Source organism: Eubalaena glacialis, chromosome 8, assembly GCF_028564815.1.
Source record: "Eubalaena glacialis isolate mEubGla1 chromosome 8, mEubGla1.1.hap2.+ XY, whole genome shotgun sequence".
NCBI lineage: Eukaryota > Metazoa > Chordata > Mammalia > Artiodactyla > Balaenidae > Eubalaena > Eubalaena glacialis.
Genome location: NC_083723.1, coordinates 13832205 through 13858615, shown reverse-complemented (window position 1 = coordinate 13858615; position 26411 = coordinate 13832205). Strand labels below are relative to the sequence as shown.

Below are 26411 nucleotides of genomic sequence, written 5' to 3'. Positions count from 1 at the left end.
CATTCCAGAATTTTTAAACAGCTATTACTCATAAAATACTGATTTGATATGTACTTACTGGAAATAAGTCATGAATATCCTTAGATGAACTGAATTCTTAAAATGCTTTTCAAAAGTGTTAAAAATACAGGATAGTTGGATAAATGCAGAAACACTCAGAAGGAATGGGAATTTAGGTGAACTGTCTTTAGTCTCCAAACTGTAATCCTTTCATTCCCAAGATGGGCTTGTGTTTTGCTGCTTCTCTGACCCAACCTTGCCTGACATTTACATCTACTCATTCTCTATCACATTTTTGTTCTAACACTAATATTTATTCCATTTCCAGTACCTTAGTTCAAGCCCTCATTTGTAATCAGACTTCCTGTTATCCTTTTCTTCCCAATTCATTCTTTATTCAGGAGAGTTTGCTGAAAATTTTGGTTAGATTGTATCACTTCCATTAATTAAGTACAAATTTTCTAATGCATTGTCATGTAATGCCTTTTATGATCTGGTCCCATTCTATCAGAGTTCTATTTTTAGAGGCACTTTTATTTCTCTACATTTTTCCCTTTGCTGATCTTTTAGCTTGAAATGCCTTTTTTCCTCTTCTCTGCCTCCAGCTTTGCGTTCAAAACCCAGCTCAAATTCCACCATCTTGAGACCTTTACTCCATTCATCCAGAAAAAGTTAATTCCTTTTCTTATACCCCTACGGCACTTTGTTTTATCTTTGCTGTAGAGCTTTTAAAAATTTGTGTTTTCCCTACTAGATTGTAAGCTCCTAGAGGACAAATTCCAAAGTGTATTTATTAGTGGTTGAATTAATTTGAATATTTTTGTACACAGATTAATGCAAACCAGCTTTTGCATAAATGCCAGTTGTATCTCTAAATTTACTTGCTGTTTTGGTTTACGTATACTCTAGGATGGGGGAAGTAATTGTTTTGATTTATAAGGAGAAAATTTAAGAACCTCCCCCTTCTAGCTTATGCTTTACTGGAATGAGTCAAGGATGCTGGGAGTCACTTTTAGTGTGAATAGAATAAATTCAGGGACTTCCCTGGCAGTCCAGTGGTTAAGACTCTGCATTTCCAATGCAGGGGGCACGGGTTCCATCCCTGGTCCGGGAAGTAAGATGCCACATGCTGCCTGCCCGGCGCTGCCAAAAAAAAAAAAAAAAAAAGAATAAATTCAGACTTAGTATTTATATTTGCACTGTGTTGTATGATCAAGATAAATGATCTGTTTTTCTTGGTGAAAATTTTCTGAGTACACTGTATGTCAAGCTATTATTTCCTGACTCTGAAAAATTAATAGCTATTTTTGAAAAACCAGCTGAAAATTAATGTTGCTTAATATTCATATTTACGGTCATTTAAATCTTTTCTCTTATTCTGTATGTTTTCTATGAATATCACTTAAGTTTTTGTTCTTTTTATTTTTGATTGGCTTTGTTTCATATGTAGATATCTGTAAACTTTTAAGTGGGTGTTGGAAGCAAAAGTATTAAGAAAAGTATTACTTATTTGCAGTGATTTTGTTCCTTGAATTTCTGCACATGCAAACTATGGTAGAATCTAGTGTTCTTAATATATTTGGAAAATAAATGTAGGTTAGAAGATTAAAGTCTAGGTTAAAAACTGGAATTTGCATAAAATGGAAATGAAAAAGGTGGTGAGAGGAACTGAAAATGAAAGTAGTTAATGGGCTGCATGCCCATTTTCTGTTTCTTTTCCGTTTTTTGCATTTTCAGTTGCATAGGGATACTTTCACTGAGGTATTTTATTGACACTTCAAACTTAATTTATCCACCATTAAATTAATTATTTCACTTCTATTGGAGTCATTTCTTTTTCTGATATTGCTCTTCATTATTTTTCACATATCTACAAAGAATAATAGAGGCTTATGGTAGAAATTTTGTTAGTACAGAAAAGTATGAGATTAAAAGTCCGTTTGAATCCAGCTACCTGAGATGATCACCCTCATGACATTTTGATGAACATTCTTCTAGACTTCTATGCGTATATGCATAAGGACATAAGATTTTACATAACATACTACAATGCTATTTTGTACGCTGTACTCCATAGTATAGTCTTTATATTGGCTCCTAGTATTCTGTTGTATGGATATACCATAACTTCTTTGGCCAAGTCCATTTTGCTAGATTCTTATTTTTTTTATTTTTTGTTTTTTCCTATGTTTATGCATCTGTCGCAGAATTTTTGTGTGCATTTGCCCATTATCTCCTCTAGATTGGATTTCCTAGGGATAAAATTGCTGGGGTGAAAAATGGTTTACAGGTTTATAATTCTGATACATTGTCATATTACCCTTTTAGAAGGCTTTTACCAATTTATATTTCCCAACAGTGTGAGAATGCCTGTTTCTTCATTCCCATCATCACTTGGAGTTGTGAGATGTCCCGTTATTTTTTTTCATTTGTGTTTCTTTAATATCTAATAAGGCTGCCTTTCTTTTCATCTGTATGTTGGATGTTCTAAATTCTTGATTCATTATTTTGTTTGATGTTTTTCTAAGAGCTCTTTGTATTAGAGATATTAAGTGTTTTTTGTGGTATTAGTATTTTTGTGAGTCTTTTAACCTTGTTTATGTAACGTCTAGTTTTAAGAACTTTTTGCTTTGTGTGTGTGTGCGCACGTGTTTTAAATGGCAGTAGTTTCTCCCAAGCATCCAGTGCCAAAACCTTAGTAATACTTATCTCCTCTCCCTCCTGAGTTCTACTGAATTGCTTGTTCTAATTTGTCTTTCTGTAATGGTCTTTGGTCTACTCTTTTTTTTTAAATTAATTAATTAATTATTTTTGGCTGCGTTGGGTCTTCATTGCTGTGTGCAGGCTTTCTCTAGTTGCGGAGAGCAGGGGCTACTCTTTGTTGCGGTGTGTGGGCTTCTCGTTGCAGTGGCTTCTCTTGTAGAGCACGGGCTCTAGGCACGTGGGCTTCAGTAGTTGTGGCATGTGGGCTCAGTAGTTGTGGCTCACAGGCTCTAGAGCACAGGTTCAGTAGTTGTGGCGCATGGGCTTAGTTGCTCCATGGCATGTGAATCTTCCTGGACCAGGGCTCAAACCTGTGTCCCCTACATTGACAGGTGGATTCTTAACCACTGTGCCACCAGGGAAGCCCTGGTCGGCTCTCATTTAGTTCGAAACTCTGTAGCTTACATCCTTATTGTTGATTCTGATTGCATTTGGGCTTTTCCTCTTTGAGCCCTTCCTGTTTTCTGCATTCAAATTAATCTCAAAATACCACTTTGATTCTGTCATTTTTCTGTAAAATATGTTTATAGAGTCAAATTCTTGAACTGGGCATTTAAGATTCTCCACCGTAGACTGACCCAAAATAACCTTATTTCTCACTGTATGTGTTGATGACAATACAAACTGGACTCCTTACCATTTTAAAAACATGGAGTTGTAAGCCCCCGGTACGTTAGTTTATGCCCTACCCTCAATTGGCCAATCCTACTTGTCCGTTTTTTCAACCATAGTTCATGTGTCATCTACGAAGCCTTCGTTAATCTCATCCCAAAGTGATTTCTCTTAATGCTTATTGCCCCGAGATCAGTTTTATGAATACTTATTATATCCAGGCTTGGATTAATTAGAGTTCTCCACCCCCACCCCTGTATATTGGACAAGTTTCTTTCATTCATTTTAAAAACTAGTTTTATTGAGGTATAACTTTACATATAGTACAGTTCACCAGTTTTAAGTGTACAATTAAATGGGTTTGATGAATCGCCACAATCATGATAACTGGAACATTTCTATTGCCCCCAAAAGTTCCCTGTGCCTCTTTGCAGTCCGTCCCCTACTCTTACCTGTGGTCCTTGGCAACCACTAATTTACTTTCTGTCACATTAGTTTTACCTTTCTTGATGTCATATAAATGGAATTATATGGTATGTAATCTTTGTTGTCTGCCTTTCACTTAGCCCGCTTTTGAGATTCACTGATGTTGTTGCATGTTCGAGTGGTTTGTTCCTTTTTATTGCTGAGTCATATTCCATTTATGAATATACTGCAATTTGCTTATCCCATTACCCAGTTGATAAACAATTGAGTTGTTTCCAGTTTTGAGCTGTTATGAACAAAGCTGCTGTGAACATTTGAATATAGATCTTTTGTTGTTATTATTTTTGAGCAGATTAGGGGTGGGACTACTGTGTTGTATGGTTAAGTGAATGTTTGACTTTATAAGAAAATGCCAGCCTGTTTTCCAAAATGGCTGTACCATTTTGCGTTCTAGTCAGCCGTGTATGAGCATTCCAGTTGCTTCACATTCTCACTGAGACTTCAGTTTTTGTCAGTCTTTGATTTTAGCTGTTCTAGTAGAGGTATAGTGGTATATCATTGTGGTTTTATTTGCAATTCCCTAATGACTAATAATGTTGAGCATCTTTCTGTATGCTTATTTGCTCTTCGTGTCTTTTGAGAAGTGTCTTAAAATGTTTTGTCCATATTCTTTATGAATTGGGTTGTTTGTCTCATTGAGTTCTGTACATATTCTGGATACAAACTCTGTATCAGATACATGTTTTGCAAAGGTGAGCCACTGGCTCACCTTTCCTTAACAGTAATTTCAAAAGCAGAAGTTTTAAATTTTCATGAAATCTCATTTGGCAATTTTTTCTTTTATGATTTGTGTTCTTTGTCATCGCCCGTGCCCTCAAACTTTGCCTAACTCATATTCACAGGTTTTTTTCTCCTTGGGTTTTTTTTTAACTTTTTTTTTTTTTTTTAATTGAAGTGTAGTTGATTTACAGTGTTGTGTTTCTGGTATACAGCGAAGTGATTCAGTAATTTATATATACTTTTTCATTATAGCTTATTATGAGATATTGAAAATAGTTCCCTGCACTTATACATCCTTGGTTTTGTAATATACATCTTTAATTTATCACAGTCTATCTTCATGTATAATATAACATTACAAGAGCATACCTCCATTTTCTTCTTGTCTTTTGTACTGTTCTTGTCATGTTTTATTTCTACATATGTTTAACTTATGTATGTTACGTATAGACATGAAATTTAAAATGAGAAAAGTCATTTACCTACCTTTATATATACCTTTTCAAACATTTCTCTTTCCTTTGTGTAGATCCAGATTTTAATATAATATTTTTCTCTGGCCAGAGGGATGGCTTTGAACGTTTCTTTTAGTGCAGGTCTGCTGTTTTGTCTGTCTGAAAAAGCTTCCATTTTGAAAGATATTTTTGCTAGGTATAGAATTCTGTATATATGTATTTTTCCCCCTGGGTACTCTGACTTATTTCACTTCTGGCTTGCGTAGTTTGACGAGAGTTTCCGTAATAATTTGTTTTTGCTTCAGCCGCTGGATTTTTAAAAAAATTTATTTATTTTTATTTATTTATTATTTTTGGCTGTTTTGGGTCTTCGTCGCTGCGTGTGGGCTTTCTCTAGTTGTGGCGAGCGGGGGCTACTCTTTGTTGTGGTGCGTGGGCTCTAGAGCACATGGGCTTCAGTAGATGTGGCGCATGGGCTCTGTAGTTGTGGCTTGTGGGCTCTAGAGCGCAGCTCAGTAGTTGTGGTGCATGGGCTTCGTTGCTCCGCAGCATGTGGGATCTTCCCGGACCAGGGCTCGAACCCGTGTCCCCTGAATTAGCAGGCAGATTCTTAACCACTGCGCCACCGGGGAAGCCCCAGCCACTGGATTTTAAGTTCCATGAGTTTCTTTTTTAATCTTAGTGTCTCTTAAGCACCTGCCACCTGTTGTATCTATAGGTGATAGATACGTGACAAATAATATTAAATTGATTTGGATAATAAAATATCCAGCACCTCAGAATTTAAAAAATTTCACAGGGATTGCATTGAATCCGGAGATTAATTTGAGAGTATTCCTATCTTAATAATGTTGCCATCTAATACATGAAAATGGAATGTCTTTCCATTTATTTAGATTTTCCTTAATCTTTTCAATTTTTAAAAAATGTTTCAGGGTACAATCCTTGAACTACTTTTGTTAAATTCCTAGGTATTTTTTTTAAGGCTGTTATAATGGGAATTGTTTTTGTAATTTAATTTTGATTGTCCATGGCTAGCATATAGAACTACAATAAATTTTGCTATTAACAGGGTCTAATATTGGCTTGTGAATAAATTCATGAGGACTAGAGTTAGACTAATCAAAAGTATGTGCCTTCATGCAAATCAAGTATTAAGCCCTTCCTGTGCTATTCTCACCATCTTTCCTTTTTCTCTCTTCAAAAACACGTCTCAAGACATGATTCAGTGAAACATGAAGACAGGGTTATGCTCAGTGGATTAGAACTTGTTTGCCTGAGCAAATCTGCAGAAAGTCAGCCATCTGTCATTTTTTTTTTTTTTAACTTTCAGTGTTGCATTAGGAACATAAAGGAAAGGAAATACACTTTCAGAATAAACATGAAACATTTCAGTGTTAATGTTATTTACTTTTTCTAGTTTTTAAAATAACTGTACAATTTACTTTTATTTTAAATAGTACAATCAGTGGTCTTTAGTGTATTCACAGAGTTGTGCAACCATTGCCATTAATTTTAGAACATTTTAATCAAACCTGAAAGAAACTCGGTGGTAGTCACTCTGCATTCCCACCTCCCCAAGTCTCTGACAACCGCCAATCTACTTTCTTGTTTCTATGGTCTTGTGTTTTCTGGACATTTCATATAAATGGAATCATACAGTTTATGGTCTTCTGTGACTGGCTTTTTTCATTAAACTTAATGTTTCTAAGGTTCATATATGTTGTAGCATGTATCAGTACTTCATTCCATTTTTAGCAAAGTAGTGTTCCATTATATGGATATACCATATTTTACCATCAGTTGATGGATACTTGGGTTGTTTACACTTTGGTCTGTTATAAATAATGTTCCTTTGAACACTTGTGTACAGTTTTTGCATGGAGATATGTTTTTATTTCTCTTGAGTATATACCTAAGAGTGGAATTTCTGAGTCATATGGTAAGCTTATGTTTAACATTTTAAGAAACTGCCAAACTCTTTTCCAGAGTGGCAGCATCAATTTTTGTATTCCAACCAGCAGTATGTTAGAGTTCCAGTTTTTCCACATCCTTGACAGTAGTTGTTTTTTTTAATCATAGACATCTTTATGTTTAAAGTACTATCTTATTGTGCTTTTGATTTCATTTCCCTAATGACTAATAATGTTGAGCATTTTTTTCATGTGTTTATTGGCCATTTGTATATCTTTTGGGGGGAAATGTTTATTCAGATCCTTTACCCATTTTAAAAGCTGGTTGCCTTCTTATTGTTGAATCTTAAGAATTCTTTATATATTCTGGATCCAAGTCCCTTAATATGACTTGCAATATTTCTCCTTCTCCTAGAGAGACAAACTCTTGTGTTTGGGAGAGTCAACTTTAATTTAGTACAATGAAATGGAGTCTTCCGCAAGTAACTTGTTGGCAACCGCTTGGGCTATTGTAGCAGTGTAACTTTGGACAAGTCACTTAGCTTTTGAGACATTGTTTATGGACCCAAAAGAAGAAGAAGAAAAAAGAATTCCTAGGGCAGTGGTCAACAGAACAACCAAAAGACTACTATGTGGTTGGCAGATCTTGTGCCTTGGGTTGGCTGGGTAGAGATACAGTATAAAGGAAAAAGCAAAGACTTAAAAATAATACAGATGTGAATTTAGGTGCTAACTCTGGTGCTTTTGTAGCAGAGCAATATCAAGCAATTTATTTACTTATCCTTTTTGAGCCCTAGTCTTTCTACTTGTAAAATGGAATGAATAATTCCTACCTAATAACGAGAACTGGAAACAACCTAAGTACTCTGAATAGGGGGGCAGATAAATAAATTATGGCACAGATACTTGATTTGCAAATATTTTCTCCTGTTGTATCACTTTGTTGATGTCTATTAAGCACAAAAGTTTTAAATTTTGATGAAGTCTAGTTAATTTTTCTTTTTGTTGCTTGTGCTTTGGTATCATACCTAAGAAGGCTTTACCTAATTAAAAGTCACAAAGATTTGTTCCTATATTTTCTCCTAAGAGTTTTATAGTTTTAGTTCTTACATCTTGATCTTCGATCTATTTTCAGTTAATTTTGTGGACTCTCAGTACTATTCCATTGATTTGCATGTCCATCCTTGTGCCAGTACGACACAGTCTTGATTATTCTAACTTCGCAGTAATTTTTGAAATCAGGAAGTATGAATCTTCCAAATTTTCTCTTTTAGATTGCTTTGACTTTGTGTTTTTTGTCTTTTTTTTTGCGGGGGCAGGGGAGGGTGGTGGGGATATCCTTTGCATTTCCACAAAAATTTTAGGATCAGCTTGCCAATTTGTGCAAAAAAGGCAGTTAAGGATTTTCATAGGGATTGCATTGAATCTGGAGATCAGTTGGGAGTATTACCATCTTAATAATGTTAAGTCATCTAATACCTGAACATGGAATGTCTTTCCGTTTATTTAGATTTTCCTTAGTATTTTCAATGGTGTTTTTAAGTACTTTCAATGGTGTTTTTTGTTTTAGGTACAATCCTTGCACTTCTTTTGTTAAATTTATTCTTAGATATTCTTTTTAAGACTATTGCAATGGGAATTATTATTGTAAGTTAAATTTTTTGGGGTAAATTTTAAAAAATTGTATTGAAGTATAGTTGATTTACAATGTTGTGTTAATTTCTGCTGTACAGCAGAGTTACTTAGCTATAGATATATATGTTCTTTTTCATATTCTTTTCCATTATGATTTATCATAGGATATTGAATTAGTAGTTCCCTGTGCTATACAGTAGGACTTTGTTTTGTAAGTAAATTTTGATTGTCCATTGCTACTGTGTAGAACTACAGTAGTGTTGTTTTTTTTAATAAATTTATTTATTTTATTTATTTATTATTTTTGGCTGCGTTGGGTCTTGGTTGCTGTGCGTGGGCTTTCTCTAGTTGCAGCGAGCGGGGGCTACTCTTCATTGCGGTGCGCGGGCTTCTCATTGCAGTGGCTTCTCTTGTTGTGGAGCACGGGTTCTAGGCGCACGGGCTTCAGTAGTTGTGGCGCGTGGGCTCAGTAGTTGTGGCTCACGGGCTCTAGAGCGCAGGCTCATTAGTTGTGGCGCACAGGCTTAGTTGCTCCGCGGCATGTGGGATCTTCCCGGACCAGGGCTCAAACCCGTGTCCCCTGCATTGGCAGGCGGATTCTTAACCACTGCGCCACCAGGGAAGCCCTACAGTAGTGTTTTGTGTGTTTTTTTTTTGGCTGCTCTGCGCGTCTTGCAGGATCTTAGTTCCCCGACCAGGGATTGAACCCCGGGCCCTGGCAGTGAAAGTGCTGAGTCCTAAGCACTGGATTTTTCTATATTGATCATGATGTATCCTGCCATCTTGCTGACTTAATAATTCTAATAGTTTTTTAGTGGATTCCTTAGGATATTCTATACACAAGATATGTTATCTGCAAATAGAGAATGCTTTATTTGTTTATTTTCCCGTGGTCTAGTTATTTTTCTTGCCTAATTATAACAGCTAGAATTTCAAGTTCAGTGTTGATTAGAAGAGGTGAAATTGGACTACCTTGCCTTGTTCCTGATCAGGTATGGAAAACATTTAGTCTTTCTCCACAAAATGATTTTAGCTGTGAATTTTTCATAAATGCCTTTGTTTTATTTTTTGATTAAAGTTGTTTCCCTCAGAGTCTAATTTTTGGTGTCAAAAAAATTCCAGATGCTTTGGTTGTCCTTTATACACAAGCCTGTGTAATTATCCACTATTGTCCTGTGGTGTCCTTTATACACAAGCCCGTGTAATTATCCACTCTTGTCCTATGGGCTAGGAAAAGAGGAAGTCTCCTATTTTGTAGTATGTGCATAGTGATTGGCCACATCAGTTTCCTCATAGACTATGCCGGAAGAAACATATGAAAAATGTTTCACTATGAAAAATATATGCATTAATGTTGATAGTGTTTCCTTTATCTAGTTAGTGTTACTTAAGCATGCATGATTTTCTAAATATAATTCTTTGAAGTTAAGCAGTTGGTGTACTGGAGTAAATAAATTGATACAACTTTTTTCATTTTTATTAAAGAAAGTGACAGTGTAAAAAACATTGTAAAATACCATACATTCTGGTTTGTAGTAATTTCTGGTAGTGTTCATCTTTAAAGTTTTCTGTTGGTGTTTATCCTTAAATTTTTCTGCATTTTTCAGTTTTATACAACGAAATTGTGTGACTTTTTTTAACCTATACTCTTTTTATATTTAAAACATATGAAATGCTTGAAAACTGTACAGAGGCGTAGCAAGATGTGAAAGCTACCCTTTATGCCCTTTTCATTCCCATTTCCTTCCAAATATATAACCGTGTAAATAGATTGGTGTACATCCTTTTTCTGCATATATACTTACATACAAACATATATACACATAAACATTAAGAATGTTATTACGCCATAAGTGTTGTTTTTTACTTTTTTTTTTTAACAGTATGATTTGAAGATCTTTCCAAATGGCTACATAGAATTCCATAATGAAATCTGTCAAGCTTTATTTAACCATCAACTGTTGGGCACTAAGCTGTTTTTTCATTTTTTTTTTTATATTAAAAACAGCCCTTTAAAGGATATCTGAGTGATAACTTTTGACACATTTGGAAATGTTTTCGTAGGCTATGTTCTTATAAGTGAAATTGCAGATCAAAAGCATTTGATAGGTACTACCGAACTGCCTTTTTTAAAAAGGCTTAGTTAGCAATTTTATATTCCCTCTGATAATTTATATGAGTGACCGTTTCTCTAAATTCTGATGAATACTTGATATTTTCAGAATTTTTCTTTTTTCCATTCTGATGGTTGTAAATTTATTATCAACATTTTATTTTGCCTTTTCTGGTTACCAGAGAGGAGACAACATTTAAATTTCTTAAATGGCCATTTGTATTTCTTCTGTGACTGAATTATTTTTTTAATCAGGAAGACCCTCCAGTTATTAAAAAGAAGGAATAAATATAGTTTTACATTAGAAAAATTAGTTTTGCTTATTAAGTCCCTGTGGGATAATGGATGTAAAATGGTTGTTAATAAAAATAATATATCTCAATGTTTATATGAAGAAGCTAGTTAACTAAATGTAATTCTGTCTCCTAAACCTTCTTAGTTTAAGTAGAATTTTATCAGTGGACCTATGCCTATTAGTTAACTAGTTGGATATCAGTTACCCAAAGCATTCTGCTAGTATTTGCAGACATTCAGAGAAGTAGATAATTTGTTCTTTACTTTTATTAATCACTTCAGTAAATATCTTTTAACCTCTTAATTATATGCCAGACATAGTTTTAGACACTGGGGTTATAGTGGTAAATAAGACATTGGTGGAGAAGAGGGGTGTATATGTGCTAATTTATCTTTCTAATTTATCAACCTCACTATGAAGTTGATAATTAAATGGAGACCTAAATGACAAGCGTCAGCTGTGTGATGATCTAAGCATCCCAGGAGGATAAAAAACAATGTTTTAAGGTATCAAATCAAGAAGAAGTGTGATTTTCATTTTCTTTTTTCTCATTTTTTAAAAAATTGAAGTATAATTTATTTACAATGCTGTGTTAGTTTCAGGTGTACAACAAAGTGATTCTGTTATACATCTCTGTCTCTCTGTCTCTATATATCTGTTCTCATTCAGATTCTTTTCCATTATAGCTTATTATAAGATTGAATATAGTTCCCTGTGCTATACAGTAGGTCCTTATTTTTTATCTATTTTATATACAGTAGCGTGTATCTGTTAACCCCGAACTCCCAATTTATCCCTCCCCTCCCTTTCCCCTTTGGTAGTTTGTTTTCAGTGTCTGTGAGTCTGTTTCTGTTTTGTAAATAAGTTCATTTGTATCATTTTTTTTTAGATCGCATATAAGTGATATCATATGTTTGTCTTTCTCTTTCTGACTTAACCTCACTTAGTATGATCAGCTCTAGGTCCATCCATGCTGCTGCAAATGGCCTTATTTCATTCTTTTTTATGGCTGAGTAATATTCTATTGTATATACCTCATCTTCTTTATCAGTTCATCTGTTGACGGACATTTAGGTTGCAAAGCGTGACCCTTTGAAGACGCAGAAAAGAGGCTTGTGTGGCTGGAGCCTAGTGAGTGAAGGAGGGTATAATAAAGATGAGAGGCAATTTGGGTTTTGTGGATCACAAAAAAGATTTTTATTTTATTCTAAATGCATTGAGAAGCCATTGGAGAGTTTTAGGCGAAGGTGTGGCATAATCCAATTTATGTTTTTAAAAAACAAAGACATAAAATACAAGGCAGTATGTAACAAGTGTTATATGATTTCAGCAAATGAGAAGGTTACAGAGGAGATGGGACTTTAGCTTGACCCATAAAGACAGATAAGAATTAAATAAATGGAGGGAAAGGGTATAGTATGGTGTGGTAGCAATAAATAATGCCTGGCTTTGAACTGGAAGACTTGCTCTCTAGTACTGACTCTACCTTTTCATAGCTCCTGGCCTCTAAGTAAATTTCTGGACCCTCTTTATCTTAGTTCTTCTATCTGCTTTCTCTATGCCTTTGTTGATATAAAGAGCAAGTCAAATGAAAAATGCCTATAAAAGTATTTTGTAAACTGTGGGGTTCAGTGTGGTATGCTTGTTTATTTAATAAAAGACTACCATCTGTGTGTTATTACGTTAAGGGCTGTGGAGTGATACAAAAATGAATTAGATCTGGTGTTGCTCCTTAAAGAGGATATAGTCTAGTAGATAATGTGGTAATATCTAAAGTGCAATGTTACGAATGATAAAGATCTTAAGAAGGATGCAGATAAGGTGCTATAGGGATTCAAAGAAAGGAGAGCTTGCTTTTTTCTTGGAGCTCGTGGTACAGCTTTACGAAGAAGGAAGGACTCTTGAACTAGGCCTTGAAAGGTGGATAGGACTTCAATAGAAGATGGAGGAGAAGAGGATAACCTCAGTGGGTCAATCTATGGGAGTAACGGCGTGGAGCATTAGGCAAATTCAGAACTTGATAAGGAAAGGTAGGTTAGGACCAGACAGGTTATGCAGCACGTTAATACTAGGCTAAGGAAGGTGAATTCTATTCAGTAGGAATACTACCAGCAAATATTTATTGAGCATCTGCCAGTGCCAGGTCTGTGCTAGTCAGGGCTATGAGAATTCAGTGATCTCAGTTTAGTTGGGGAAGACAGATTATTATTTTAATGAAATGTGAATGAAGTGTTGTAGGATCGTAGTTCAAGGAACATCTGCAGCTGCCTGGCATAATAAGGGGAGGCTTTATAGAGGTGTGGTAGACATTTGTGCTTTGCTATGAAGTATCCCTTTGCTTAGCAGATAAAATAGGGAAAGAGAGGAACATGAGAGAAACATTCTAGACCTGGCATTTTATGTGCTTTGGGATGGCTGGACAAGGTTTTGTGTGCAGCACAAGGCTGTGAAGAATTTTGATAGGGGGTAACCGAAAGATTCAGGTGGCAGTAAATTGGAAAAGGTAGAGACTCAAGGTGGGGAAACTGGTAAGGAGACTATTACACTGGGCAAAGTAAAAGATGGGGTAGGACCTCATGTGAAATAGTAGCTAAGGGGATAAAGAGCCTCGAAAATTGGAGACATGCTTGAGATGTAGAATTGACAGGACTTGGAGATCAGTTGGATATGGGAGAAGGGAGGAAAGGGATCAGGTGGAATATAGAATGACTTCTGGATTTCTGCTACTTCAGTGGATACCATTGCCTGAGGATAGGGTATATTTAAGGAGAAAGGGGGTGGATTTGGAGAGGAAGCCTAATAGCTTCAGCTGTATTGTGTTGAAGGTGCATTTAGGATAATTGGGAGGGGTGGAGGATGACTTAGGGGGGTAATCAATGTTTAGGTGATAATTTAAGCCATACATACGTATAAATTAAGTAATTGTGGGGATCGTGGGAGAATGGGTGTAGTGAAGAAGAGGAACCTTAAGGAGCACTGAGAAACGGCCATAGAAGGAAAAAAACGTAGTGGAAGTGCTTAGAAAGTGTTTTTTAAGGGTATAGTCAACATTGTCATCATAGATATTGATATTTTTCTTTCTTTTTCCCTTTATTTTTCCTCCAGAGGTGGGTCATTGGTCACCTCAATAATTATAGTGAGGACATATAAGCCAGATTAGAGTGGTTTGAGGAGTATGTGGGGTGGATGAGAATTCGGCTGTAATTGGAAGGAGAGATAAAGATACAATATCAAGGTACCATTTATTGCTTGTTTTTTTGGTCTGTTTTTAAAGATTTTAGAGTCTTGAGTTATTTATTTCCTGAGGGGAAATAGTGAATAGACAGCAAAAGGTTGAAGTCACAAGTAATGGAGTAGCCATAGAGAAGCCTAGCATAGTGCATCTCAAACTATAATGGGGATTTTGTTGAAATGCAGATTCTGAATCAGAAGGTCTGGGTTGGGGCCTGAGATACAGCATTTCTCATAAACTCCCGGATGAAGCTGATGCTTCTTTGGTTTGTGGGCCAAACTCTGAAGTAAGGATCTAGAGAATATGGGATTGAAAGTATTATTACAGGTGTTAGCCTTAGATAGAAAGAGGAACACCTCTGCTCTGAGATCAGGTGGAATATAAAGTGAATGGAGATACGGATTAAGTTTGCAAGCAGGAAACATGCCCGATAACCTTTTTTTTTTTTCTGTGAAAAAGAAGTAAAGTGATTTTAAGAAAAGACTTTGGGAATGTTGTGAGCTTGAAGAAGGTGTGAAGGTTTGGAATAGTTACTAAAAAGAGAAGGAAAGTAAGTGAATTTGAGACATGTAATAATCACTGAAAAGTGAGGATTAGTTTGGTTATGGTGTCTGTAGAAATAATTGGGGCAAGGAGAGATTTGATTTAAAGAGATCAGTTATTTTTAAGATGATAAGGTAACCTAGAGGAGAGGTAATGAGGTCTGAAATAGAACAGTGGCCTTGAGAATAGAAGAGGAAGATGTGAATAATGGCCCCCTCAAAGATGTCCATGTGAACCTGTGATATGTTACTTTACTTGGCAAAAGGGACCTTTGTAGATTAAAATAGGGATCTGGAGATGGAGAGATTATCCTGGATTGTAGGTCCTATGTAACCACAAGGGTCTTTGTAAAAGGAAGCAGGAAAGTCAGGGTCAGAAAAGGCCATGTGATGATAGAAGCAGAGGGAGAGAGGAAATGTGATGATGGAAGGACCATGAACCAAAGTCAGATGATGTGGGACCATGAACCAAGGAACGGACAGTCTTTAGAAGCTGGAAAAGGCAAGGAAACAGATTTTCCCAAGAGACTGTAGAAGGAACAAAGCCCTGGTGACATGTTGATCTTAGCTCAGTGAGACTGATTTTGGACTTTTGACTTCCAGAACTGTAAGATAATACATTTGTGTTGTTTAAGCCACTAAATCTGTGGATAATTTTTTACAGCAGGAATAGGAAACATGCAGGGAATTATGGATGTAAGGGAATGTAGAGTTAGAATCAATAAAATGAGACAGTTGATGGCATGTGGTATGGGCAGCAGAAAACTGGGAAGATTTCTAAGCTAGGTAAATGGGTAGAGGAGAGTGGTGAAATTAAAAATACAGAATGGCAGGGAGCAGATTTTAGAGGAAGGTGTTCACTTGGCATGTAAGTCTGGATTAGATACAGATTAGTTTTGAAGCAAGGGGGTAAATTTAAGAGGCTGCCATAGTACTGTTAAACTTAATAGAGCTGTTATAGTACTAATGCATGGCAAATTTTATAGGAATATTTAGAGTTTTGACTGAGAGAGTGACTAAAGGGATGATTTTGAGAGACTGGTTTTCGAAAAATAATACGTTATATTTATATAGTGCTTGTTTTCACTTTGGGAATCATCCCCCCCCCCCCAGTTTGTTGAGATGTAATTGACAAATAAAATTGTAATATATTTCAGGTATCAACAGTGATGACTTGATATATGTATACATTGTGAGAGGCTTCCCACAATCAAGTTAACACATTCATCACCTCACATATTTACCTCTTTTTTTGGGGGGGGTTAAGAATACTTAAGTTCAACTCTCTTAGCAAATTAATTCTAATTATACAACACTGTGTTATTAGCTATAGTCACCATGTTATATACATTAGGTTCTTAGGCATTATTCATCTTTTTTTTTTTTTAATATTTATTTATTTGGTTGCACTGGGTCTAAGTTGTGGCAGGCGGGCTCCTCAGTTGCAGCTCCAGGACTCCTTAGTTGAGGCTTGCCAGCTCCTTAGTTGCGGCACATGGGCTCCTTAGTTGTGGCATTCAAACTCTTAGTTGCAGCATGCATGTGGGGATCTAGTTTGCTGACCAGGGTTTGAAGCCGGGCCCCCTGCATTGGGAGCACAGAGTCTTACCCACTGTGCCACCAGGGAAGTCCTGACCTTATTCATCTTAAAACTGAAATTTGTACCTTTTTACCAACCTGTCCCCATTTCCCCCAGCCTCTAGCCCCTGGCAATCACCCTTCTCTTCTCTCTTCCTTTGAGTTTGACTTTTTTTTTTTTTTTTTTTTTTTTTAAGATTCCACATATAAGTGATACCATGCAGTATTTGTCTTTCCTGGCTTATTTCACGTAGCATAACACTCTCCAGGTTCATCTGTGTTGTCACAAATGGCAGGATTTCCTTTTTTTAAGGCTGCATAATATTAAACACATGCCCACATTTTCTTTATCCATTCATCTGTTCATAAACACTTAGATTGTTTCCATATCTTGGCTCTTATGAATAGTACTGCAGTGAACATGGTGGGGGTACAGGCATATCTTGTTTTATTGTGCTTCTCGGACACTGTGTTTTTTACAAACTGAAGGTTTGTGGCAACCCTGCATTGAACAAGTCTATTGGTGCCATTTTGCCAGCAGCATTAGTTTTTAAAATTAAGGTATGTACATTGTTTTTTTAGGCATAATGCTATTGCACACTTAATAGACTATAGTATGGTGTAAACATAGCTTTTCATGTGCTGGGAAACCAAAAAGTTTGTGTGACGTGCTTTATTGCAAATTTGCTTTATTGTGGTGGTATGCCTGTACAGATACTTCTTTGAGGTAGTGATTTCATATCCTTCGGATATATACCCAGAAGTGGATTGCCAATAGTTCTATTTTTGACTTCTAGATTCGCTTCCACATGGTTTTCTATGGCTGTGTCAATTTACATTCCTAACAGCAGTGGACCAGGGTTCCCTTTTCTCTGCATTCTCACCAGCATTTGTTATCTCTTGCCTTTTGATAATAAACATTCAAGCAGGTGTGTGGAGGTATCTCATTGTGGTTTTGAATTGCATTTCTCTGATGATTAGTGTTATTGAGCACCTTTTCAAGTACCTGTTAGCCATTTGGATGTGTTGCAAAGTCTCTTCAGGTCCTTTGCCCACTTTTTTTTTAAACAAATGTTTTTAAAAATTAACTAATTAATTAATTTTTGGCTGTGCCGCATGGCATGTGGGATCTTAGTTCTCTGATCAGGAATTGAACCCGCATCCCCTGCATTGGAAGTGCAGAGTCTCAACCACTGGACCACCAGGGAAGTCCCCTTTGCCCGCTTTTTAATTGGTTTATTTGGTTTTTTTGCTCTCTGAGTTGTATGAGTTCCTTGTATATTTTGAGATTTATTTATTTATTTATTTTTGGCTGCGTCGGGTCTTAGTTGCGGCATGCGGGATCTTTGTTGCATCGCGTGGGCTTCTTACTAGTTGTGGCGTGTGGGTTTTCTCATTGTGGCACACAGGCTACAGGGCGCGTGGGCTCTGTAGTTGTGGCGCACGGGTTCCAGAGCGCGTGGGCTCTGTAGTTTGCGACACACAGGCTCTCTAGTTGAGGTGCGCGAGCTTAGTTTCCCCGCTTCATGTGGGATCCCAGTTTCCTGGCCAGGGATTGAACCCATGTCCCCTGCATTGTAAGGTGGATTCTTTACCACTGGACCACCAGGGAAATCCCCCTTGTATATTTTGGATATAAACTCCTTATCAAAAATATTTTCTCCCATTCTATAGATTGATTTTTTGTTTTGTTGGTGGTTTCCTTTGCTGTGCATAAGTTCTTTAGTTTGATGTAGTCCCACTTGTTTATTTTTGCTTTTGATAAACCTTTGCCAAGATCAGTATCAAGGAGTTTACCCCCTTCTTTTTCTTCTAGGAGTTTTATGGTTTCAAATCTTATGTTCAAGTCTTTAATCCATTTTGAGTTGATTTTTTGTATATGGTATAAAATAGGGGCCCAGTTTTATTTTTTTGCATATGGCTATCCAGCTTTTCCAATGCCATTTATTGAAGAGATCATCCTTTCCTCGTTGTATATTCTTGACTCCTTTGTAGAAAATTAATTGGCCATATGTGCATGGGTTTATTTCTGGACTCTGCATTTTGTTCCATTGGTCCATGTCTCATACTGTTTGATTACTGTAACTTTGTAATATAGTTTGAAATCAGAAAGTTAATGCCTCTAGCTCTGTTCTTTTTCAAGATTGCTCTTGCTGTTTAGGGTCTTTTGTGGTTCCATATGAATTTTAGGGTTTTTTCCTATTTTTGTGAAAAATGCCATTGGAATTTTGATAGGGATTCCATTGAATTTGTAGATTACTTTGGGTAATATGGACATTTTAATAATTCTTCTAATCCATGAGCATGGAATATCTTTCCATATATTTCTTTTTCAATTTCTTTCATCTCCTTGGTTAAACTTATTCCGAAGTACTTTATTCTTTTTGATACTATTATAAATGGGATTGTTTTCTTACTTTGTCTTTCCAATAGTTTGTCATTAGTGTATAGAAACACAACTGATTTTTTATACTGATTTTGTATCTTGTAACTTTACTGAAATTGTTTATTCTAACAGGTGTTTGGTGGAGTCTTTAAAGGGTTTTCTGTCTGTAAGATCATGTCATCTGCAAACAAAGAACATTTTCCTTTTCATTTTCTGATTTTGATGCCTTTTATTTCTTTTTCTTGCCTAATTGCTCTGGCTAGGACTTCCAATACTGTGTTGGATAAAAGTGGTAAGAGTGGGCATCATTATCTTATTCCTGATCTTAGAGAAAAGTTTTCAGTTTTTCACTGTTGAGTATAATGTTAGCTGTGGACTTGTCATATTTAGCGTTTATTGTGTTGAGGTGTGCTCCTTCTGTGCCCAATCTGTTTAGTTTTTATTTTTATTTATTTTATTTTATTAAAAAATTTTTTTATTGGAGTATAGTTGATTTACAATGTTGTGTTAGTTTCTGCTGTACAGCAAAATGAATCAGTTATACATACACATATATCTACTGTTTTTTAGATTCTTTTCCCCTATAGGTCGTTACAGAGTGTTGAATAGAGTTCCCTGTGCTATACAGTAGGTCCTTATTAGTTACCTGTTTTATATATATTAGTGTGTTTATGTCAATCCCACTCTCCCAACTTATCCCTCCCCCCCTTTCCCCTCTAGTAACCATATGTTTCATTTTTATAGTGAAAGGATGTTGAATTTTATCAAATGCTTTTTCTGCATCTGTTGAGATACTCATATGATTTTTATCCTTCATCTTATTAATGTGGTATATCACATTTATTGTTTTGCGTATGTTGAACCATCCTTGCATGGGAAGCACTTTCATACCTTTATGGGGGGCTTGGCAACAAGTTTTTGAATGGACATAGCTACTATTAGCATGTGAAATAAGCAGGGTAGAAAAATAAGGCTAAAAAATATTGTGAATAGTGACTACCATGGGAGACATCACATGTATTGAACGTTTCCACCATCCCGGAAAGTTCTGTTGGATACTGCTGTTACATATTATTTTATATAATGAGGGATTGAATATTATTATAGTAAAAATTTTAAGAATCAGTGTTTGCTAATTAGGCAAAATTGCAGAAGACCTGGACTCTTGGAGAGAGTGTGTGATATAGTCAAGTGAACAGTACACCATGCTCTCTCTCTAAGGAACACTAACCTAATTAACAGTGAGCACTAACCAGTTGGGTTTTAGATACTGGATTTTTTATCCTGGTTCTGCTTTTTTTTTTTTAATAAATTTATTTTATTTTATTATTTATATTTGGCTGCATTGGGTTTTCATTGCTGCGCGCAGGCTTTCTCTAGTTGCGGCGAGCGGGGGCTACTCTTCGTTGCGGTGCGCAGGCTTCTCATTGTGGTGGGTTCTCTTGTTGCGGAGCACGGGCTCTAGGTGCGCCGGCTTCAGTAGTTGTGGCACGCGGGCTCGGTAGTTGTGGCGCACGGGCTTAGTTGCTCTGTGGCATGTGGGATCTTCCTGGACCAGGGCTCAAATCCATGTCCCCTGCATTGGGAGGCGGATTCTTAACCACTGTGCCACCAGGGAAGCCCGCTGGTTCTGCTTTGAGTTGTATGAATTTGGGAAAGCTTCTAAAAAGATTCTGTAACTTCTTTTTTTTTTTAATTAAAAAAATTATTTATTTATTTATTTATGGCTGTGTTGGGTCTTTGTTGCTGTGCACGGGCTTTCTCTAGTTGCGGCGAGTGGGAGCTACTCTTCATTGCGGTGCGCGGGCTTCTCATTGCAGTGGCTTCTCTTGTTGCAGAACACGGTCTCTAGGCGTGCGGGCTTCAGTAGTTGTGGCATGTGGCTGCAGTAGTTGTGGCTCATGGGCTCTAGAGTGCAGGCTCAGTAGTTGTGGCGCATGGGCTTAGTTGCTCCGCAGCATGTGGGATCTTCTCGGGCCAGGGCTTGAACCTGTGTCCCCTGCATTGGCAGGCAGATTCTTAACCACTGCGCCACCAGGGAAGCCCCGCGATTCTGTAACATCTTAAAAACATTAAAAACAAACAAGAAACAGCTAATATATGGTCACTGTAAATTTTACAGTACAGAAATATTAGAAAAAACATTTTTAAAAAGAAGAAAAATCTTACCTATAAAACAAGGATGTGCTATCTACTATCCATTTAAGTTCTTTTTATAAGACATGACATAATTCATTATGTAGTCTTAGAGATCCACTTCTCTCTTACTCTCATAACTTTGTATGGCTGAAGTGTTAGATCATTAGTAAAAATAACCTAAACTTGAGTTTTGTGTTTTTATTTAATTTTAGATTCCCAAAATATGTTTGTTATAAATAGTAAATATGTAATTGAAATTGACGAGCAAATATGCAATACCTGAGAGAATACAAGTTTACTTGGGCAGGAAATTTGACAAGTTAAGGAACTTTTGAAGAGAAATAGAAAAATTGAAGAATGGAGTGTGTGTCTAGAAGAATTTCAATTGGTTTAGGGATTAAATACCATAAAAATGTCATTTCTGAAGTATGTTTTTTATAAGTCAAAAATTTTTGTCTTTACGGATAACTTCCTTATCTAGATTCTGTGCAGAAGAGAATAAGAACTTAATAGGCCAGAGGAGTTAATTGTGTTGGGATTTTATATTTGTATCTGTTTTCTTAAGTAAAGTTTACTGATTATAAATTTCTTAGTTAAATATAATTTCTGTGTCTGTATGAAGCTGATGACCAGAATCTTGCTAGTGTGGGAAAGTTAATTTAAGAAAAGTTCTGTGCTGTTACCTCTGATGAGACGACAGTCTCTTTGCTTTCTCCTGCTGTGTACCTTTCTACTGCTCATTATTATCTGATCAGGGGATAGAAACTTGACATAGCAGACTTATTTTGAGGTCCAAGATTCTGAAGGCAAAGGAAATTAAAAGTGTGGCCAAGTGTTTCATATTATGACACTTTTTGTTCCTATATTAAAGTTATCCAAGATATTTTATAACCAACTTATTACTTTATATTTAGCTAAACATTTCCTCTCATTTCCATGAATAATTGTAAGCTCATTGATGATTTTAATGATTGATGTATATGGATATTTAATGTTAAGCAAGTGTTAGATTAAAATGTTTACTAAACCAGTGTTCCTGTTAACCTAAAATAATGTTACATAAATACTTTATGTAAAGTATGGGGTTTGAAACACTAGCTCAGTGCTGAGCACTAATTGGCCCTACATACATTTTGAAATGTTTCTGAAAGAATGAGGGAGAAGTTGAATTTGTATTTGAGTTTATCCTAAATCTAACCATCATTTGTCTTCATACTAGAATTGTAAAATGTATTGGATAATATATATGTATATATTACATAATATATTAATGCCAAATATAAACAAAAATTTCTAGTTCTTCCTTTTCTTTTCCCACTTTAATTATGGGTGCTTAGGAATTTCTTTGCTTCATTTACCAAATCCCCATACAAAATTTCAATAAGAACTGTCTCCATGGTAGCGTGTTAATGTGTTGAATGTGACTCTGCCTACTTTAGAATCAAAAGATCTGGGTTTAAGACCTGGCATACAGTTAGGTTCTAGAAGGTAACAGAATCCAACTCAGATGGTTTAAGAAACTTTAATGGAGGACTACAGAGATAGGGGTGGATTGAGAAAACTGACAAGGGATGTTTTCGTTAGTTACAGAGGGAAGCTCGAAGGGGCAAGGAAAATATAGTGTTATTAGAGCCTGGTGAGAGCTGTGGAGAAGGCGGTGCCTGACAGGAGCCATGGTGGTAGAGGGACAGAGCTTCTGCCACAAAATGTGACCAACAGGAAGGAGGGAGCTGGAAAGAAATAATCCAGCTTTTCTCTGCCTTCTGATCTGCCAGTGATGGGTAACACTGGAACCCAGAAGATGCATCTGTTGAGGTCAGCCTCCTTTGGGCACAGGGTAGGGCAGAAGAGTATTGGAAGGATGGGGTAGTGGCAGTAAGATAATAACCAGTACAACTACTAACGAGATTGGGATTTGACTTCAGGTAATATTTTAGATTCAAGTTTTATCTGCAAACTGCAGATACTTTACTGGGGTTGATGTGAGCATTAAGTGAGCCATATCAAATATGTCAAAGTACTCTAATAGTGCCTTGGTCTTATATTTTTTAAAAGTTTTGATAAGGTGTGGATTTGAAAAGCTTAGCTTCATTTCTCTTGGTGCTGTGCTGCATTTGTTTCATAGAAACTTTGGTTGCCACTTTTGAATATACGTTAATTTTTGTGTTTTCCAGTGATTTTTGAGAAGTTAAATGAACAGTCATTGTTAAATAGTTCCCAAGATTTAGACTTTTTCTACTTACTGCCTAATGACAGGTTTCGTTTTTTTCACTCTTGGTGTAGACAGAGCACTACTTACTCCTGAACTTATGCATGGGGGGCTTTTGAGTTGTAGAAATGGTCTCCCTGGTAAAAGTTTGGTCAGACTTCACCCTGCTACTTCTACTACCATTAGTGTATCCTTGTTGACTGCTTTTATTTTCTTGAGACAGCAGTAATGCCTTGTCATAGTTTTTCCTCCTGATTCTTACAGTATTTCTTTTCATAGAGATCTACCTTCATCCAGCCTCATCTTTGAGCATTTGTAGGCCAGACTGAGATCAAGCATTGAGTCTATTTTCAGGAAAAGTATAACCACCAGATAATATTCTACTTAAAAGCACTTTCTGCTTTTTAAGAATTCTCTCACAAAAACTATATTATGATTTTGAAATTAAGTAATTTCTATTTCATTTCACAGGCTCAAGTTAGGAGTTTTTGTACACTTCAAACTGAACTTTTCTGAGTTACTGACTAAATCTTAATTATTTTCCACCAGACGGTCTGCCAAATCCCGAAGCAGAAGCCCATATTCATCTAGGCATTCAAGATCTCGTAGCAGGCACAGATTGTCTAGATCCAGAAGTCGTCATTCTAGCATTTCTCCTAGCACACTAACTCTGAAGAGTAGCTTGGCAGCTGAATTGAACAAGAATAAAAAAGCACGAGCTGCAGAGGCAGCACGAGCTGCAGAGGCAGCGAAAGCTGCAGAAGCAGCTAAGGCTGCTGAGGCCGCTGCCAAAGCTGCCAAAGCTTCAAACACTTCTACACCTACCAAGGGGAACACAGAAACTGGTGCCAGTGCATCACAAACCAACCACGTGAAGGATGTGAAGAAACTTAAAATTGAGCATGCACCTTCTCCCTCAAGCGGTGGAACTTTAAAAAATGACAAGGCAAAAACAAAGCCACCTCTTCAGGTAACAAAGGTGGATAATAATTTGATTGTAGATAAAGCCACCAAGAAAGCAGTTGTAGTTGGAAAGGAGGGTAAATCTGCTGTTACAAAGGAGGAACCAGTATCTCTTAAAGAGAAAACCAAACCACTTACACCAAGCATAGGAGCCAAGGAGAAGGAGCAACATGTGGCTTTAGTGACCTCTACCTTACCGCCCTTACCTTTGCCTCCCATGCTGCCTGAAGATAAAGATGCTGATAGGTAAGTGCAAAAAATTTTGTCAGTGACTGTTTAAAGAAAAAAAATCTAAGTTTACAATGAGAAATTATTTGACCCCCACCAAAAAAATTTTATAATGACTGTTAGTTAGTGAATTAATTTTCTTTATTGTGTACAACTTAAAATGAAGCACATGGCTTGTAGGATGACAAAATTATAGCTTATGCTAAGAATTCCAGGTAAAAATTGCCATTGTCATGGGATACCGTGTATGTTTCAGCTTGAGTTTGAGAATTAGAAATGTCGGTATTTTCTTTGGCTGAGTATTCCTTGGTGATACTACCGGAGACAGGACATTTTATGAGAGAGTCTGTCCTGATTGATAGTAGCAATGTATCTTGGTTATTCTAAGTGTTTTCATTGGCCTTATAAATTTATTACTTTAGGTGGCTTTACGAATACATCACTTTTTAGTGTTTTATTGACTTAATTTTTTGCAATTAGAGATTAATTACATATTACGGAAATGTGTTTATGCTTTTATGCTTTATGCTTTCCTTTAAATTGTTTACACGTTTCTGCTGTGAATGTTGGGGGTGTGGCTTGTACTTTATTTTGAAACATTTTTAAGAGGATGAAGGTAAGAGTAAATGTAAATGCAGTTCTAAGACTGTTTCTCAAATGTATGCTAGGATAGAAGCTTTATGCTGTTGTGTGATATTTGCCAGTTGACTTAACCTTTTTCATTTTTATTTTTATGAAGAAATTATAGCTGTTCCCCTCCCCTTCCGCTTCTTGTTAAAAAGCAACTATATGGGCAGTTTTCCTAGCTGACATCTGAGAATTTGAAAACTAAGTGGATAGAAATTCCATGTGGGCAGGTCTTTCAAGTGCTCACTTTGGCTAGCATTATGACAATTTTATAATTTAAAACAAACAGAAAATAAAGTATTGAATATAATTTCTGTGTTTCATGCCCTCTGAGGCATCTTTTTTCTACAATCAAAAATGTTGCTGAGGGACCCCATCCAATTTGATCAGGTGTTATCCAGTTATACTATTCTAATTGTGGTATTTGCAAGTTTGACTGTTCTCTAGGAACACCAAAGGGTCATAACAGTAGTGATTTGTAATTTTGATGAGCCCTGGAATGGGCTGTCCAGGACAGAGAGGCATGAACGCAGAATTGAGTCACTTCATTAGTGAGAATAAGCCAGTTGCTGAGAATCTAGTGATTCTGGACCAGTGAGACTGGTTGTTCTCTACTTTATTTTTCATATGTGCTTCAGGGATAAATTTTTAGTGGTGATGTTTTTAAGAACTCAGGATGTGCCCAGGTGACTGCTTATTAAGGAGGATAATCTTTGTGCATCTGTTTTTAACAAGATGGTGGCACATTTCATACTTGGCCATTAAAAAAATTTTTTTGACCCACCTTCTTTTCTGTCTTTTCTCTTTTATTGTGTCTTTGCTCTTTTTGCTTGGAAAGTGTTTGTATGTTTCAAGCATACTGAAGTTTTTTAAGACTCCTGAGTACTACTACTGACATGTGCGGCCAAAGATTGATTCAGCATCACTTATAGCCACTCTTCTTTTTTTTTTTTTTAATTTTATTATATATATATTTTTAACATCTTTATTGGAGTGTAATTGCTTTACAATGGTGTGTCAGTTTCTGCTTTATAACAAAGTGAATCAGCTATACATACACACATATCCCCATATCTCCTCCCTCTTGCGTCTCCTTCCCATCCTCCCTATCCCACCCCTCTAAGTGGTCACAAAGCACCAGGCTGATCTCCCTGTGCTATGCGGCTGCTTCCCACTAGCTATCTGTTTTACATTTGGTAGTGTATATATGTCTATGCCACTCTCTCACTTTGTCCCAGCTTACGCTTTCCCCTCCCCGTGTCCTCAAGTCCATTCTCTACGTCTGCGTCTCTATTCCTGTCCTGCCCCTAGGTTCATCAGAACCATTTTTTTTTTTGGATTCCATATATATGTGTTCACATACGGTATTTGTTTTTCTCTTTCTGACTTACTTCACTCTGTATGACAGACTCTCTGTCCGTCCACCTCACTACAAATAACTCAATTTCGTTTCTTTTTATGGCTGAGTAATATTCCATTGTATATATGTGCCACATTTTCTTTATCTATTCCTCT

At 36.4% G+C, this 26411-nt stretch overlaps 1 protein-coding gene across 2 annotated transcripts in view; it reads left to right on the top strand.

The window, feature by feature from the left end:
- The window catches only part of CDK13 (cyclin dependent kinase 13), a 111697-nt gene that overhangs the window by 5986 nt on the left and 79300 nt on the right, over positions 1-26411 (top strand). For both annotated transcript variants that reach the window (XM_061198411.1, XM_061198412.1), the window contains exon 2: positions 23628-24287. In XM_061198411.1, the coding sequence (XP_061054394.1) occupies positions 23628-24287 (660 nt within the window). The remainder of the gene's footprint in view (positions 1-23627; positions 24288-26411) is intronic.